This window comes from Hyperolius riggenbachi, chromosome 6 (assembly GCF_040937935.1).
Source record: "Hyperolius riggenbachi isolate aHypRig1 chromosome 6, aHypRig1.pri, whole genome shotgun sequence".
Lineage (NCBI taxonomy): Eukaryota > Metazoa > Chordata > Amphibia > Anura > Hyperoliidae > Hyperolius > Hyperolius riggenbachi.
Genome location: NC_090651.1, coordinates 127,177,014 through 127,194,885, shown reverse-complemented (window position 1 = coordinate 127,194,885; position 17,872 = coordinate 127,177,014). Strand labels below are relative to the sequence as shown.

The 17,872-nt window shown below is 44.7% G+C and overlaps 1 protein-coding gene and 1 long non-coding RNA gene across 4 annotated transcripts in view; one reads left to right on the top strand and one right to left on the bottom strand.

The window, feature by feature from the left end:
• The window catches only part of LOC137521094 (uncharacterized), a 30,039-nt gene extending 23,538 nt beyond the window's left edge, over positions 1-6,501 (top strand). For all 3 annotated transcript variants that reach the window (XR_011022032.1, XR_011022033.1, XR_011022034.1), the window contains exon 3: positions 6,207-6,501. This is a non-coding gene — a long non-coding RNA (uncharacterized lncRNA). The remainder of the gene's footprint in view (positions 1-6,206) is intronic.
• ANKRD45 (ankyrin repeat domain 45) overlaps positions 1-17,872 on the bottom strand; it is a 74,782-nt gene that overhangs the window by 33,492 nt on the left and 23,418 nt on the right. Inside the window, exon 3 of the mRNA XM_068239881.1 lies at positions 12,551-12,718. Within this exon, the coding sequence (XP_068095982.1) occupies positions 12,551-12,718 (168 nt within the window). The remainder of the gene's footprint in view (positions 1-12,550; positions 12,719-17,872) is intronic.

Sequence of the window (17,872 nt, the reverse complement as noted above, 5' to 3'; positions counted from 1 at the left end):
CAGGGCTCAATCCTCTCTCCCCTGCTTTTCACGATTTACATGTTACCGCTGGGAAAAGTAATCCAAAAACATGGCCTGACATACCACTGCTATGCAGACGACACCCAACTATATCTTTCCTTCAAGCCTGGTGTGACAGACCCAACTCTAACTATAAACGCCTGCTTACGTGAACTACAGAAATGGATGAATGACAACTGGCTGAAACTAAATGCAGACAAAACTGAAGTCCTTCTGATTGGAGGGCAGAGCATGATAACAAAACAACTTAACTTGCAGTCTTCACCACTGGGAATAGGAGGCACAGATCTATGCAGCTCTGATAATGTGCGTAGCCTGGGAGTTCTAATTGATGGGGATTTAAACTTCAGAACTCAAATCTCTGCTGTGGTGAAATCATCCTATTTTCACCTGAAGAACATTGCAAAAATCAAGCACCTCATACCCCCAGAAGATCCGCCAACCTTAGTCCACGCCTTCATCACATCCCGACTGGACTACTGCAATGCTCTCTACACTGGCCTTCCCAAAAAGGTCTTGTACCGCCTACAGCTGATACAGGATACTGCTGCCAGACTGCTAACCAACCAACCCCGTCACTGCCACATAATGCCAGTCCTGCACTCCCTTCACTGGCTACCTATAGAATGGAGGGTCCTATTCAAGATTGGCCTACTGACATTTAAATCCCTGAATAATCTAGGCCCTGGATACATGAAAGATATGTTGCAGCTGCGTAGCAATCCCCGCATTCTCAGATCAACAGGTTCTAATAATCTAGTCATACCCAGAGTCCACTTGGAAACTTTTGGTCCCAGAGCCTTCTGTCATGCTGCCCCTACGTTTTGGAACTCCTTACCTCAACAGATCAGGACAGCTCCATCCCTGGACGTGTTTAAATCCAGACTGAAAACCCACCTGTTCAGTTTGTCATTTGCAGAAATATAACTTTTGTTGTGTGAATACTTCATCCTACTAATTACTGAATCTGAGAGAGCCTAAGCGCTTTGAGTCCTATGGGAGAAAAGCGCCATAGAAATGTTATTGTATTGTATTATTGTATAAGAAATATTTTCCCACAGCCTTCATTCATGCTGTGCAGTCTCCAGCTGATTCCTGCCAGCCTGCCAGTTCTACAGTGTGCCAGCCTGCCAGTTCCTACAGTGTGCCAGCCTCCCGTTCCTACAGTGTGTCAGCCTCCCTTTCCTACAGTGTGTCAGCCTCCCGTTCCTACAGTGTGTCAGCCTCCCATTCCTACAGTGTGTCAGCCTCCCGTTCCTACAGTGTGCCAGCCTGCCGTTCCTACAGTGTGCCAGCCTGCCGTTTCTACAGTGTGCCAGCTTCCCGTTCCTACAGTGTGTCAGCCTCCCGTTCCTACAGTGTGTCAGCCTCCCGTTCCTACAGTGTGTCAGCCTCCCATTCCTACAGTGTGTCAGCCTCCCGTTCCTACAGTGTGCCAGCCTGCCGTTCCTACAGTGTGCCAGCCTGCCGTTTCTACAGTGTGCCAGCTTCCCGTTCCTACAGTGTGTCAGCCTCCCGTTCCTACAGTGTGTCAGCCTCCCGTTCCTACAGTGTGTCAGCCTCCCATTCCTACAGTGTGTCAGCCTCCCGTTCCTACAGTGTGTCAGCCTCCCGTTCCTACAGTGTGTCAGCCTCCCGTTCCTACAGTGTGTCAGCCTCCCGTTCCTACAGTGTGCCAGCCTGCCGTTCCTACAGTGTGCCAGCCTGCCGTTCCTACAGTGTGCCAGCCTGCCGTTTCTACAGTGTGCCAGCCTGCCGTTTCTACAGTGTGCCAGCCTGCCGTTCCTACAGTGTGCCAGCTTCCCGTTCCTACAGTGTGTCAGCCTCCCATTCCTACAGTGTGCCAGCCTGCCGTTCCTACAGTGTACCATCCTGCAGAGCCTTGTATCCAGCCCGCAGAGACTTGCATTCAAACCTCAGAGACTTGCATCCAACTCTTAGAGACTTACATCCAGCCCATAAAGCCTTGTATCCAATCTGCAGAGCTTTGCATCCAACCCTCAGCGACTTGCATCCAGCACGCAGAGCTTTGCATCCAACCCTCAGAGACTTGCATCCAGCATGCAGAGCTTTGCATCCAGCCCGCAGAGTGTTGCATCCAACCCTCAGAGACTTGCATTCAGCCTGCAGAGCTTTGCATCCAGCCTGCAGAGCTTTGCATCCAGCCTGCACAGGCTTCATTGGGATCTCATTCAATGGCCCAGCCAGGTGCTCAGCCAACGTTCAGCCAGGTGCTCAGCCAACGGCTCAAATCCCTGATGTTGTTCGGCCTGCTGCTTCCCTGTCTGAAGCTGTTCAGCCTGCTGGTTCTGTCTGAAGCTGTTCAGCCTGCTGCTTCCCTGTCTGAAGCTGTTCAGCCTGCTGCTTCCCTGTCTGAAGCTGTTCAGCCTGCTGCTTCCCTGTCTGAAACTGTTCAGCCTGCTGCTTCCCTGTCTGAAGCTGTTCAGCCTGCTGCTTCCCGTCTGAAGCTGTTCGGCCTGCTGCTTCTCTGTCTGAAGCCGTTCGGCCTGTTGATTCCCTGTCTTAAGCTGTTCGGCCTGTTTCTTCCCTGTCTGCAGATGTTCAGCCTGCTGCTGTCCTGTCTGAAGCTAAGCAGTATGTTTCCCTGCCTGCTGGTCTCCAGGCTATTGCCTAGCCTAATTTTCTGCCAGATGTTTTCCGGCCTCATGCCGTCCAGTTTCCTGATGCTCAGCCTTGAGTCCCGCCAGTTTCATGGTCCACTGCTGACTCCCAGTTTATGCAAACTTTGGTTGGCATGCATTCTCTAAAGACTTTTGTAGGCACCCTGTTTCTGCAAGCTATTATTGGCATCCTGTTTGCAAAGACTTTTGATGATGCTCAGTTACTACATGCTTGTGCTGGCATTCAGTTTCCTCTGGTTTATGCTGCTGTCCAGTTGTTACAGACTTGTGTTCCTGCTGCTACCTGGTCATTATGGACTTCTACTGTGGCACAGCTATCACAGACTTTGTTTGCTGCTCCTGATGGCTTTCAGTCTGCTGTTCTTCCTGCTGATGGTATCCAGTCTGCTGTTCCTGCTGATGGTATCCAGTCTGCTGTTCCTGCTGATGGTATCCAGTCTGCTGTTCCTGCTGATGGTATCCAGTCTGCTGTTCCTGCTGATGGTATCCAGTCTGCTGTTCCTGCTGATAGTATCCAGTCTGCTGTCCCTGCTGATGGTATCCAGTCTGCTGTCCCTGCTGTTGGTATCCAGTCTGCTGTTCTTCCTGGTGGTGCTCAATTTGCTGCTCAGCCTGTTGTTCCATCTGATGATCTCCAACCGTTTTCCAAGTCTACAGTCTTACCTGGTGGTTTGCAGTCTGATATCAACACCATTATTCTGTGTGACTCTTTCCAGTCACTTACTTTACAGGCTCTCCTTGCCTGCCCAGCATTGGCACCTGCTGCTCGTTATGCCATATTGAGATTCAGGTGGGTGTAACTTGGAGATCTGGTGGAGTGCCCAGAGGCTGCTTCTGAAGAGGGGGGGTACTGTCATGCTGCTTGAATTTCTGCTGGTGGCAGCATTGTGGACTTTACAGGAACTTCTGCTGTCCACCAGCAGAGGTCTCACCTCCTGTGTGGAACTCTGTGAATAGTCACCTAACCATTGTGCAGTGGCAAAGGAACATTGCTAGATCATTTTGTGCTAGTGGGCCTAGTGTTCTGGTCACCATCCTTGTACCTTGTTCCCAACTCCTTGCCTCCTGTATCTGCATTGATCTCCTGGTATCAACCTCCTGCTTTGTCTGATTACTCTCTTGCCATTGTCTGTAGACTTCTGATATTCTGATCATTGATCCTGGCCTGTATGACTATTCTCCTGTGTGCTGATTCTGCTGAATTGCCAGTGTATATAGATCGTGTGATCCGTGTTCCTGTGTGCTGCTACTGTGTATACACTCACCTAAAGGATTATTAGGAACACCTTACTAATACAGTGTTTGATCCCCTTTCGCCTTCAGAACTGCCTTAATTCTATGAGGCATTGATTGAACAAGGTGCTGAAAGCATTCTTTAGAAATGTTGGCCCATATTTTATTGATAGGATAGCATCTTACAGTTGATGGGAGATTTGTGGGATGCACATCCAGGGCACAAAGCTCCCGTTCCATCACATCCCAAAGATGCTCGATTGGGTTGAGATCTGGTGACTGTGGAGGCCATTTTAGTACAGTGAAGCCATTTTCATGTCCAAGAAATCAATTTGAAATGATTCAAGCTTTTTCACCTGGTGCATTATCCAGCTGGAAGTAGCCATCAGAGGATGGCTACATGGTGGTCATGAAGGGATGGACATGTTCAGAAACAATGCTCAGGTAGCCTAAAGTGTGCCAAGAAAACATCCCCCACACCATTATACCACCACCACCTGCCTGCACAGTGGTAACAAGGCATGATGGATCCATGTTCTCATTCTGTTTATGCCAAATTCTGACTCTATCGAGACTCATCAGACCAGGCAACATTTTTCCAGTCTTCAACTGCCCAATTTTGGTGAGCTTGTGAAAATTGTAGCCTCTTTTTCCTATTTGTAGTGGAGATGAGTGGCACCCGGTGGGGTCTTCTGTTGTTGTAGCCCATCCGCCCCAAGGTTGTGCTTGTTGTGGCTTCATAAATGCTTTGCTGCATACCTTGGTTGTAACGAGTGGTTATTTCAGTCAACGTTGCTCTTCTATCAGCTTGAATCAGTTGGCCCATTCTCCTCTGACCTCTAGCATCAACAAGGCATTTTCGCCCATAGGACTGCCGCATACTGGATGTTTTTCCCTTTCCACACCATTCTTTGTAAACATGGTTGTGCGTGAAATGTGCTAAATACTCAGACCGGCCCATCTGGCTCCAACAACCATGCCACGCTCAAAATTGCTTAAATCACCTTTCTTTCCCATTCTGACATTCAGTTTGGAGTTCAGGAGATTGTCTTGACCAGGACCACAGCCCTAAATGCATTGAAGCAACTGCCATGTGATTGGTTGATTAGATAATTGCATTAATGAGAAATTGACCAGCTGTTCCTAACAATCCTTTAGGTGAGTGTATATTGTGTGAATCGTGTCTTGTATATTTGTTGTAAATATTATTTAGTCAGGGTGATATCGGTGCACTGTTGTCATTGTATGATTGCATGCATATTGCTTGTGTGCGCATAGATGTTAATTTGCACTTTTGTAAATAAACACATTTATTCACCTTTAAATCCAATCTATGCAGATCTCAGTATTTCCTTACAAGTGATCTCTTATTTCTGTTTTGTCTTGATAAGGATCTGCATGCGCAGATCCTTATACCAGGTGTCTTCACTGAATGCAGGTAACGAGCTGAGATTAGGAGCACCCTCTGTAAAGCCCCATCTACACGATACGATTCTTTGTGTGATTCGATTACGATTCTATTTACAATCCGATTAAATCCGACATTTACAATCGGGATTCGATTCAATTCGATTTGCCATTGCAAAACAATGGCAAATCGAATTGAATCGAATCGAATCCCAATCGGACATGTCGGATTTATAAGGGAGTTCTCCTAATCCCAGTTTGTTACAGGAACTGTATAAACGACATCTGTCCCCAGGAGCAATCATTCAATCAAACATTCCAAACTAGCCACCATGGCCAAGACCAAAGAGCAGTCCAAAGATGTCAGAGAAAAGATTGTAGACCTGTACAAGGCTGGATAGTGCTACCATATATCGCCAAGCAGATTGGTGAGAGGATGATACCAGTTAGTGTGATAATTAGTAAATGGAAAAAAACACAAAATAACTGTTGATCATGAAAACATTGACAAAGGAGCCCAGGACTACATGGGGGAGGAGGGGGCATTTGGCAGCTTCCAGCGGCGCTTCCCAGTGTGCCACGGCCATAGTTTGGCTGCTTTGGCATCACGGGGACGTCTGTGTGAACTGGCCCATATGCAAATATTATTCTGATACTTGTCAGAGGAGGAAGTGAGGATTTTTCTCCAAACTACAGACACAAAACAATAAAAATCAAAAACAGCTTTGGATGGTATTCAAAACTAACATAAAATGTTAACTGAAAGTGGGCTTTAGGAATTGGCAGGTATAAGTGGTAGAATGTACACAGAGCAGGATTGATCTGCTAGCTAAATAGATAAAATTCACATGTATTGTGTTTAGGCATAATTCGTATATACATCCTGTGTTTTTTTTCCCTTAGATGGGCAATGGCGGTGTAAACACGGATAGCAGGGAATCAGACTGCAGCTGCAGTAGGAGTACGGAGGGGATGGGCACACATTGCCATAGAAGTGAAAGAGAACAGATGGGAAAATTCAACATGTCTGAGCTCCGAAAGAAATATACAAAAGAAGAGAGGAAGCACGTGAACTGTTAACACCGTGTCCGTGTGTGCTGCACGCAAGAAGATAAGGCTCAACATGACAGCTCGTTATGGTGGCAATAGCCACCCATTTACAGGCTGCAGAAATAATTATTAGATTTGCGCAACAACATTTGTCAGTATTCTGTATTCATACAGTGCAGGCTTCTTCTGCAGCACTTTATACAGTCTATAATCGGTGTACTGAGTTTGTAATTTTAATAAGCTTTGATGTAAAGCTCTGTGTAAGAGTTGCAAGGATCGGGGTGAGTCAGAGGTAATAACTCACCCCCTCACACTTTAGAAAAAACCGCCACAGCAGTTCTGCCAATGGAGGAGGTGGAGTTTCAGACCTCTATTGAATCAATAGAGGTCTGAAACTCCACCCCCTCCATTGGCAGAACTGCTGTGGCGTTTTTTTCTAAAGTGTTCTGAACGCTGTGTTCACCCCCACCTGTGTCGCTTCGGCCCATCCCCAGGCGGCTGCCGAGCTGGGGGCAGGCCGTGTCAACACTGGTGATGGTGGCCACAGATTTTCCTAAAGGTACAATACATGATACAATAAAATGATCAGATTTCTCCAGCAATTCAATAAAAAAAGATCGTATTTCCCGAAAAATCTAATGCTTTTTTTTTTTTTTTAATTTGAGCAAGAAATCCGATCGGATTTCCGGTTTTTATTTGATAAAAGTTGATCGGGAATGGTGAATTTTTCTGATCAATTTTTATGGAAATTGAATAGTATGTGGTAGAATGTCAGTTTTTATTCCTATATACACACAAGCAATTTTCTCAGAGTTTCCAATAATTTTTATCATAATTGAGGAAAAATTGTGTGTGTGTGTGTTACATTGGTTGGATTTTTGAAAAGTTACAATAAGTCAGAAAATGTGATTGCTATTCTTGAATTGAACCGATATTTAAAAAATTGTATGGTGTGTGGCCACCTTAACACCTTGGATAAAAATGTCTGAAGCAAGAGAGATATAGAGGCTGCCATATTTATTTCATTTACAATACTAGTTGCCTGGCTATCCTGCTGATCCTCTGCCTGTAATACTTTTAGGGCCCATTTCCACTTGTGTGGTGTGATTTTGACAGGAAAATCGAGGCAACGAATCCTCTTGCGGTTTCGTTGTCTTTTCTATGCGGATTTTCACGCGGAAATGCTCACGGTTTGCGCAACGCGATTTTAACTATGTCAATACCGGCATGCTTTGACATGGATTTTTAAATGAAAACGCACGGCGAAACGCAGGGAAAACTGCAAGACTAAAACGCTTGCGGTTTTCCTATTTAGTTACATTACCAACAAATCTCATGTGTGGCGTGCGAATTCTGATGGGTCTGCCGGGCAGATTTTTTTCTGCACGACAAACTGCACAGAATCACGCAGAAGTGGAAACAGGCCCATCCACTTCTATTCCTTGTGCAAATCTGTATGCATAAAACGCATGCAGATTCGCTGTAGTGGAAACGGGCCCTTAGCCATAGACCCTGAACAAGCATGCAGCATATCAGGTGTTTCTGACATTATTGTCAGATCTGACAAGATTATCTAAATGCTTGTTTTTGGTGTGATTCAGACACTACTGCAGGCAAACAGATCAGCAGGGCTACCAGGCAACTGGTATTGTTTAAAAGGAAATAAATATGGCAGCCTCCATATCCCTCTCACTTCAGGTTCCCTTTAAGGGTCTTTCGCCCTTATTAATGTACAACCTTTTCCCTCTTCACCATCTAATCTCTACCTTAGCTACAAGGTGGCCACACACACAATGAAATGATCTAATTTTACAGCAATCTGATAAAAACAATCGGCTGTACAGAAATATTGAAAGCTTTTTTTTTTTTTTTTTTTTAAATTCGTTCAAGAAATCTGAATTTCCTGGGGGCGTGTTTTTCGACAAAGGTAGATCAGGAGTGGCAGATTTTTGTGACTTTTTTTTGTGAATTGTTCATAATTGGTGACAAATTAAAAACATAACTGCAATACATTGATCAGATTTTTCAAATGATACAATGAGAAAAAATTGATTGTAATTCTCAAATTGAAAAGAAATATAAAAAAATGGTAGCGTATGTGGCCACCTGTAGTCTGATGTCTCCTACTATAGTTTGACCACTGAAGGTTTTTACCCCTTTAGGACCAGAGCAATTTTCACCTGTCAGCACTCTTCCCATTCTTTCGCCAATAACTTAATCACAACTAATCACAACGACTTGATCTATATCTTGTTTTTTTTGCCACCAATTAGAATTTCTTTGGGAGGTACATTATGCTAAGAATTACTTTATTCTAAACACATTTTAATAAGAAAAAAATTGAAAAAATCATTATTTCTCAGTTTTCGGCCATTGTAGTGTTAAAATAAAACGTTCTATTGTGGATAAAACCCACACATTTTATTTGCCCATTTGTACCGGTTATTGCAACGTTTAAAATATTTCCCTAGTACAATGTATGGCCCCAATATTTTATTTGGAAATTTCAGTTTTGCGTCCATCACTAATTATAAGCCCGCAAATTAAAAAATCACAGTTTTATACCCTCTTCACATACCTATTAAAAAAAGTTCAGTCCCTAAGGGCCCTTTTCCACCAGCGTGTTTGCGCTGGCTGAATCGCAAAGACGCAAACCGCTAGCGATTTTACAATCGCTACGGTTTGCTTTTTAACATAGGAATCGCGGTAGGTCATTTCCACTACCGCGATTCGTTTTTTACGGGACCGCGAACGCGCGGCGGAGCGATATTTGCCGCGATTTTGCTATGCAGTGCATAGCATAGCAAAATCGCGGCCGCAAACGTCGGGGAATCGCCGGTAATTGCGATTCAGCAATTGCTAGCGTTCAGCGTGAACGCTAGCGACTGCTAGTGGAAAAGGGCCCTAAGGCAACTATTCATGTATTTTTTTATGTAATTATATATATTTGGATACTATGGGGGAGTGTGGGAGTGGAATTGTTAATTTTAGATGTATATGTAGGTATTTGTATTGAATAAAATGCTTTTTGATGTAGTTTTATTATTTGACCACAGTCATAATTTCCAATTCACGTACGTAAGGACCTGAATCGGCCGGTATACATGCACAGTAAAAACAGGAAGATACAATAAATGCAGGCGTCTCATAGACGCGTTCCCATTCATTGAAGTCCCCGCTAACCAGCAGTAACGGTAGCGCGGAAGCCGCCCGCTCCCATTGACTAACTTTTGCGGCCCTGGTACTTCAGGTGAAGTTTGCCAGGCCGTGATTATACTGCACCTGGTGCAGTAAGTAGTTAAAGGGGCCATTAAAGAGAAGCTCCAACCAAGAATTGAACTTTATCCCAATCAGTAGCTGATACCCCTGATACCCCCTTTTACATGAGAAATATATTGCTTTTCACAAACAGACCATCAGGGGGCGCTGTATGACTGATTTTGTGCTGAAACCCCTCCCACAAGAAGCTCTGGGACCGTGGGATTTTTGGCAGTTTGTTACAATGTAACAAGGTTCACAGACAGGAATTAGCTGTTTACTGCTGTCTCTAACAGCCAAACCAGCTAGCAGCAGCTACATAACCTGCCCACAGTAAAAATGTCACCATGTGATAAACATCGATTGGGGAGAGGAAAGATTTTACAACAAGTGCAGGCCACGAATACGTAATGTGTACTTTGCACGAGGCACCGGGGGGGACAGTTTTCATTAGGGGGGGCAGCACCGGGGGTTTCGTCGTGTTCATCGATTGTCGTGAAATTGCATGCCCTTCCCACCGTGCGCCTGATTGAGCAAGTCGGACCAACATCTTGCAGCATGCACAATCGACAATGCGACCAATTTTCGTCCCAAAATTGGTCACATTGTCAGTTGGGCATGCACTTGGCAGCACCGATTTTCATACAATTCGATTATAATAAACGAATCGGATGGTCGATCGCAGTGGCGTAACTAGAGATCATGGGGCCCCACAGCAAGACTTTTATGGGGCCCTCAGATGGAGGCACTCTTAAGCAATCCCACCTGTCCCTACCCTATGGTGATGAGTTAATTGGAAAATGTACATTCTAATGCATTTAACACTGCACATAGATCAAAGTTTGAGGGTGGGGAACGCAAGAAAGTTAATTGTGAATACAGTAAGTACCACCTCTTCTCCAGGGCCCCATAGCAGCTGCTATGGCTATTGCTACGCCCCTGGTCGATCGACCCCAAGTCGCCTGATGTATGGCCACCTTTATAGTGAAGTTGGTGCCTTATTTGAAACCAGCCTCTTGGAGTCAGATGAGTTGGTGAGAGTGTGAATTCCCAAATTATAAAACGGGAAAAAATGAAAATGAGGAAATGGTCACATACATTTTGGAAATATAAAAAAATTCTGATAGCCAACTACGGGAAAACTCCAACATAATTTTACTCTCTTTTGTCATTAAAATCAAGTTAAGGTAGAACAGTTTTAGACACTGGATAGTGTATGGTTAAGGGAACCCCCTCTGACATAGGAGACCAGGGTTCAAATCTCTGTTATTCCTGTTCAGTACGCATGTAAGGAGTCCTTGGGCAAGACTCCCTAACACTGTAGGGTGACTTACTGAGCAGGCCCCTTAGTTGCTGCAGCTTTTAAGCGCATTGAGTCTGACATGAAAAAAAGTGCAATACAAATGTTAGTTAGCATTATTACTATTTCTGTGGAAGGTAACAGATAACAGAGATGGCAGACAAGGTGGACTGTTATTATGTATTAACATATTAGACCTTTGGATTTCAAGTTTTTGACATGCAGTCTGTCTCATGGGTAAGTACATTAGCAGCATGTGCTGTTTTTCAGCCAATAAACAGTTATCACATGATAGACATGATGAAAGTAAACTTTGTCTGCCACCTTTAGCTCCCTGTCTGCAGTAGAAGGCTGGAGTTATTGTACTCTTGGTTGCTGTAATGTTTTACTGTTTTTAACATAGTTCTAAAGTCAAGAGTCCATGTACACCAGCATCTATCTATCTATCTATCTATCTATCTATCTATCTATCTATCTATCTATCTATCTATCATCTTGAGCTGTCACATAGTGGTGTCTATTTCTTTAGGTTTAGAGTAAAGAAGAATCAGAGCCGGGACAAGGTCCTCCAGCACCCAAGGCTGAGACACCAAAGTGCGCCCCTCCATCCCAGCCACCCCAGCCATCACACACTGATTGCTATTAGACTAAGGCCTGCTTCACATCATTTAGCGCAGATGGCTGTGTGATCGGAACGCAACACGTACGATCGCACACCATCTGCGCTACTATGCGCTGCAAATCCCATTCACTACAGTGAATGGGATCTGCCCGGCGATTCCCAAAAATGCATGCAGCAGTGCGATAGCGCATCGCACTGCTGGGCAGCGCATATGATGGGAACGGCAGTAGAAGGGCTGTCTATGTCCAAAATGCGCACGGCAGCGTGCATAGTCTGAACGAGCCCTAAGAGGCACCCCAGGGCTCCCAACTACCCCAGCACCTTAATTTCTTGTCATCTGGCTTGCAGTCACTGCCATGTATCCCCTTTTCTTATTTCTCTCTTGTTCAAACACAAAAGGAGAATGATAGCTGAGTGAGTTGTGCCCCCCCTCCTACACTGCGCTCTGAGGCTGGAGCCTCTCTTGCCTCTGCCTCGGCCCGTCCCTAAGAAGAATAAAAACTTCTGTAAGGTTGCATTGCCACCTGCTGGTGTAACATTTATTTTTAAAGGGAACCTGACGTGAGAGGAATATGGACGCTGCCATTATCATTTGCTTTTAAATACTGGCAGTTCCCTACTTGGCATGCTGAGCTTTAGGCTTGAGTTGTCTTTTGAGACAAACACTTTCTATATTTTTTTATATGAATGTGACCTAAAACAAGTCGAGGTGCAGGACTGATCATGTTACTACAGTAGGTAGTTGCAGTTATTGCTGCACAATAATTATATATTATATACATGTCAGAATAGATTTTTTTTTTTAAATTTCTAAAACTAGAAAAGTAGATTTTCTTTTTGTACTCTTAAAATGTGTTTGTAAATCGGATGATGTTTTAGTTCACATTCATATAAACATATGAACATTTTTAAAACATCACTGTATATGAAACCAGCCATAGCCTTAGAAGATCCGAATGGAACGTGTGCTATGCAACTACTTCCCATATTCCCATAAATTGCAGGATTATCACTTACCAGCCCACTGGAGGAATTGAACGCAATCTGATTTGTTGTATCTGGCAGCAATATCACAGGCTTTTTCACCCCGAAAATTTAGAAGTAGGATATCACCTCCTAGGTCTACAAGAGTCTTGATCACCTCCAGCTGACCCCATGCTGCAGCACAGTGTAATGGCAGATAGCCTATAAAAGAACATGCACAATTATCAGCAATGCTAAGCAGTACATGGAAAATATATGGTACAAGTTGTATGTGGTACACAATGACCTCACTTCACTAAGCAGTTTAGACTAGTCTACTGAGTTTTTAGTCTACTGATGGTTTGGTCAGTTGCATCAAAGGGGAATTCACTATTACCCAATGTTTTTGACCTGTTTTTAGACCTGGTTTAAAACATTTGGTAATTAGGTCAGTAAAGCAGGGGAAATTATCAAAAGAAGCAATTCACAAACAAGTAGCTATGACTGACATCCTTCTCCTCTGATGAGCTCTCCTCTGCATACAATTAAACTCCTGCATAATTAATTCAAAAGGTTCCATCCTCACATCTAAAATACCTCACAGAATTACTTTACTGACAGAAATCAGCTGGTTTAATCTCTGTCAGAAAAAGTGGGCGTGGTTACTCCTTGTTTGCCTTTGTGAATTGTGTAATTACTGAATGTTAGACCAGGTCTACAGTCCTGGCCAAAAGTTATGAGACATATTATAACAAAATATTAGTTTTCACAAAGTTTGCTGCTAAACTGCTTTTAGATCTTTGTTTCAGTTGTTTATGTGATGTACTGAAATAATTATAAGCACTTCATACGTTGCAAAGGCTTTTATTAACAATTACATGAAATTTATGCAAAAAGTCAGTATTTGCAGTGTTGGCCCTTCTTTTTCAGGACCTCTGCAATTCGACTGGGCATGCTTTCAATCAACTTCTGGGCCAAATCCTGACTGATAGCAACCCATTCTTTCATAATCACTTCTTTAAGTTTCTCAGGTAGTTGGTTTTTGTTTGTCCTCCGCCTCTTGAGGAATGACCACAAGCTCTCAATGGGATTAACCTGCTGGGCGGTCTGGACGAGCTCAGCTCGTCCAGTACCGCCGGAGCCTGCCGCTCAGGCCCTGCTGGGCCGATTTGGCTCAAATAAAAAGCAGCACACGCAGCCGGCACTTTGCCAGCCGCGTGTGCTGCCTGATCGCCGCCGCGAGCAGCGGCGAAAGAGGGTCCCCCCAGCCGCCTGAGCCCAGCGTAGCCGGAACAAAAAGTTCCGGCCAGCGCTAAGGGCTGGATCGGAGGCGGCTGACGTCAGGACGTCGGCTGACGTCGATGACGTCACTCCGCTCGTCGCTATGGCGACGATGTAAGCAAAACAAGGAAGGCCGCTCATTGCGGCCTTCCTTGTTTATTCTGGGCGCCGGAGGCGATCGGAAGAACGCCTCCGGAGCGCCCTCTAGTGGGCTTTCATGCAGCCAACTTTCAGTTGGCTGCATGAAATAGTTTTTTTTTAATTAAAAAAAAACCCTCCCGCAGCCTGCCTGGCGATCTTAATAGAACGCCAGGCAGGTTAAGATCTGGGGAGTTTCTAGGCCATGGACCCAAAATTTCAATGTTTTGGTCCCCGAGTCACTTAGTTATCACTTTTGCCTTATGACACGGTGCTCCATCGTGCTGGAAAATGCATTGTTCTTCACCAAACTGTTATTGGATTGTAGGAAGACATTGCTGTTGGAGGTTGTTTTGGTACCATTCTTTATTAATGGCTGTGTTTTTTGGCAAAATTGTGAGTGAGCCCACTCCCTTGGATGAGAAGCAACCCTACGCATGAATGGTTTTAGGATGCTTTACTGTTGGCATGACACAGGACTGATGGTAGCGCTCACCTTTTCTTCTCCTGACAAGACTTTTTCCAGATGCCCCAAACAATCGGAAAGGGGCTTCATCGGAGAATATGACTTTGCACCAGTCCTCAGCAGTCCATTCACCATACTTTCTGCAGAAGATCAATCTGTCCCTGATGTTTTTATGAGAGAAGTGGCTTCTTTGCTGCCCTCCTTGACACCAGGCCAATTTTCCAAATGTCTTCTTCTCACTATGCGTGCAGATGCACTCACACCTGCCTGCTGCCATTCCTGAGCAACCTCGGCACTGGTTGCACTCTGATCCCGCAGCTGAATCCTCTTTAGGAGACGATGCTGGTGCTCGCTGGACTTTCTTGGACGCCCTGAAGCCTTCTTAACAAGAATTGAACCTCTTTCCTTGAAGTTCTTGATGATTCTATAAATTGTTGATTAAAGGAGTCATCAGGCAACGGGGCCGGAGACCGGGACGGACCTGCGGCGAACGGCTGCGGGGAGAGCTGCGGCGAGGGACATCCTGGGAGCTTGGAGCTGGAGGAAGCCCCCGGTAAGTACCACTCATTTTACTTTCCGTTGCCTGATGACTCCTTTAAGGCGCAATCTTAGTAACCACAATAGCCTTGACTGTGAAGCCATTTTAATGTAATGCAATGATGGCTGCATGCGTTTCTTTGCTGGTCACCATGGTTAACAATGGAAGATCAATGATTTCAAGCATCATTCTCCTTTTAACATGTCAAGTCTGCCATTCTAACCCAATCAGCCTGACATAATGATCTCCAGCTTTGTGCTCGTCAACATTCTCACGTGAATTAACAAGACAATTACTGAAATTATCTCAGCAGGTCCTTTAATGACAGCAATGAAATGCAGTGGAAAGGTTTTTTTCAGTTAATTTGCATAGCAAAGAAGAACTATGCAATTCATCTGAACACTCTTCATAACTTTCTGGAGTATATGCAAATTGCTATTATAAAAACTTAAGCACCAACTTTTCTAATTTCCAATATTTTTGACAGTCTCAAAACTTTTGGTCAGGACTGTAAAAACAGGCCTAAACATTACACCAAACCATCAGTAGACTAAAAACCATATGTAGACTAGTCTAAACTGCTTAATGAATTGAGGCCATTGTTAGAGAAAGACATCATGAAAGGACCAGTAGAAGCTCTTCTCTGCACGAAACCACCAGAATCTACAGAAAACAGTATGTAACTTATAAAACAGATACTTACAGCAGTGAAGCAAACAAATACAACAATACAATACAATAACATTTCTATAGCGCTTTTCTCCCATAGGACTCAAAGCGCTTAGGCTCTCTCAGATTCAGTAATTGGTAGTAGGATGAAGTATTCACACAACAAAAGTTATATTTCTGCAAATGACAAACTGAACAGGTGGGTTTTCAGTCTGGATTCAAACACGTCCAGGGATGGAGCTGTCCTGATCTGTTGAGGTAAGGAGTTCCAAAACGTAGGGGCAGCATGACAGAAGGCTCTGGGACCAAAAGTTTCCAAGTGGACTCTGGGTATGACTAGATTATTAGAACCTGTGGATCTGAGAATGCGGGGATTGCTATCAATTTCTACATAACATAGTCCTATATGGAAAATAATAATATGGAATCTGCTTCTTAAAAACAAATAAACAAAGAAAATGTGTTAACAACTCAATATCTTCTGTTCTAAGAAGGCAAATGTCTGTTTTGCATAACATTTTAGTAAGAGGGCTTTTTGGTACCCTTTAGCCCCTTACACACTCGTAGGGGTTCTAGTTCACCATGAGATTGCTGGGTAATCTGTACCTCTGGGTGTTTCAAGTGCTACCCCATAGAGCCATATGAATCCTTGCCATGCACTGATGCTGACCAACCAACAGTCTGTATGCATGTTGGATTATTGTGTCTCTGTACAATTAACAAGCTGACACATCATTGCATTCCAGCGGATCTTGAGGTGTGTTTAGCTATTGGGGACATTAAAGGGATGATTTGAGTATTCAGCAGTGATGCATTGCAGAACATGTCAGAGCTCACACCAACCTGAATAATCCCAAATATCTTCTGTTTTAAGTAGGCAAATTTCTGTTTTGTATAACATTTTAGTAAGAGGGTTTTTGCTCCCTTACACACTCCTAGGAGTCCTCGTTCACCATGAGCTAATCTGCAACTCAATGAAGAAATAAATTGTATTACCATTTTTAACAATTACCGTATTTTTCGGAATATAAGACGCACTTTTTCTTCCCCAAAACTAGGGGGGGAAAGTGGGTGCGTCTTATATTCTAAAGGTACGGTATTTAGGCCCCAAAACATACTTACCGGATCCTGCCGCCGTGATCCTGTCCTCCTCCGCCTGACTGCCGCCATCCAAGGGTCATCCGAGGGTCCCAGCTGTGGTCATCTGAGGGTCCCAGCCATGCGTCCTCTTCCTAGTTGCAGTGCCCCCTTCTGTGTGATGAGCGGCGCATGTGCGCCTGACGTCATGCGTGACCCCGGCACATGCGCCGCTCATCACACAGAAGGGGGCACTGTAACTAAGAAGAGGACGCCGTTACCATGGAGGATGTCGGCGGGGCAGCAGCGCGTGATTACCGCATGGCTGCTGTCTGCAGTGAAGACGATCTGGCTGCTGGGACACTGAAGAGCCGGGATTCTGGATGGAATGGCTGGGACCCTCAGATGACCACAGCTGGGACCCTCGGATGACTCTTGGATGGCGGCAGTCAGGCGGAGGAGGACAGGATCGCGGCAGCAGGATCAGGTGAGATGCTGCAGGGGCAAAGTGTAGTGTAGTTTGTGTTGGGTGCAGGATTTAGTTAGTGTAGTGTAGTTTGGGTTGCCTGCAGGGGTTAGTTAATGAAGTGTAGTGTAGTGTAGTTTGGGTTTCTGCAGGGGTTAGTTAGTGAAGTGTAGTGTAGTTTGGGTTGGCTGCAGGGGTTAGTTAGTGAAGTGTAGTGTAGTTTGGGTTGGCTGCAGGGGTTAGTTAGTGAAGTGTAGTGTAGTTTGGGTTTCTGCAGGGGTTAGTTAGTGAAGTGTAGTGTAGTTTGGGTTGGCTGCAGGGGTTAGTTAGTGAAGTGTAGTGTAGTTTGGGTTGGCTGCAGGGGTTAGTTAGTGTAGTGTAGTGTAGTTGGTGGGGGCAGCAGGGGTAAGTGAAGTGTAGTGTAGCAGGATTTAGTGTAGATGGGCAGTTCAGCTTAGATAGATACAGTTTTGGGGGGTTTAAAGGTCCATAAGACACCCCTGCACCATAGACGCACCTAGGTTTATTTTTTTTTTCCTGATTTTTGCCTTCTAAATCTAGGTGCGTCTTATATGCCGGAGCGTCTTATATTCCGCAAAATACGGTATTTGTCAGAAGGTGTGTCTGGAAAGATATATATTCTGTGTGCACAACTGCAGTGTTCTACCCAGGCTCTTTTACCCGGGTGCTCCACCCGGCTAGTTTTGGTGAGCACCCGGCTGTCATCAGCTCACCTCCTCC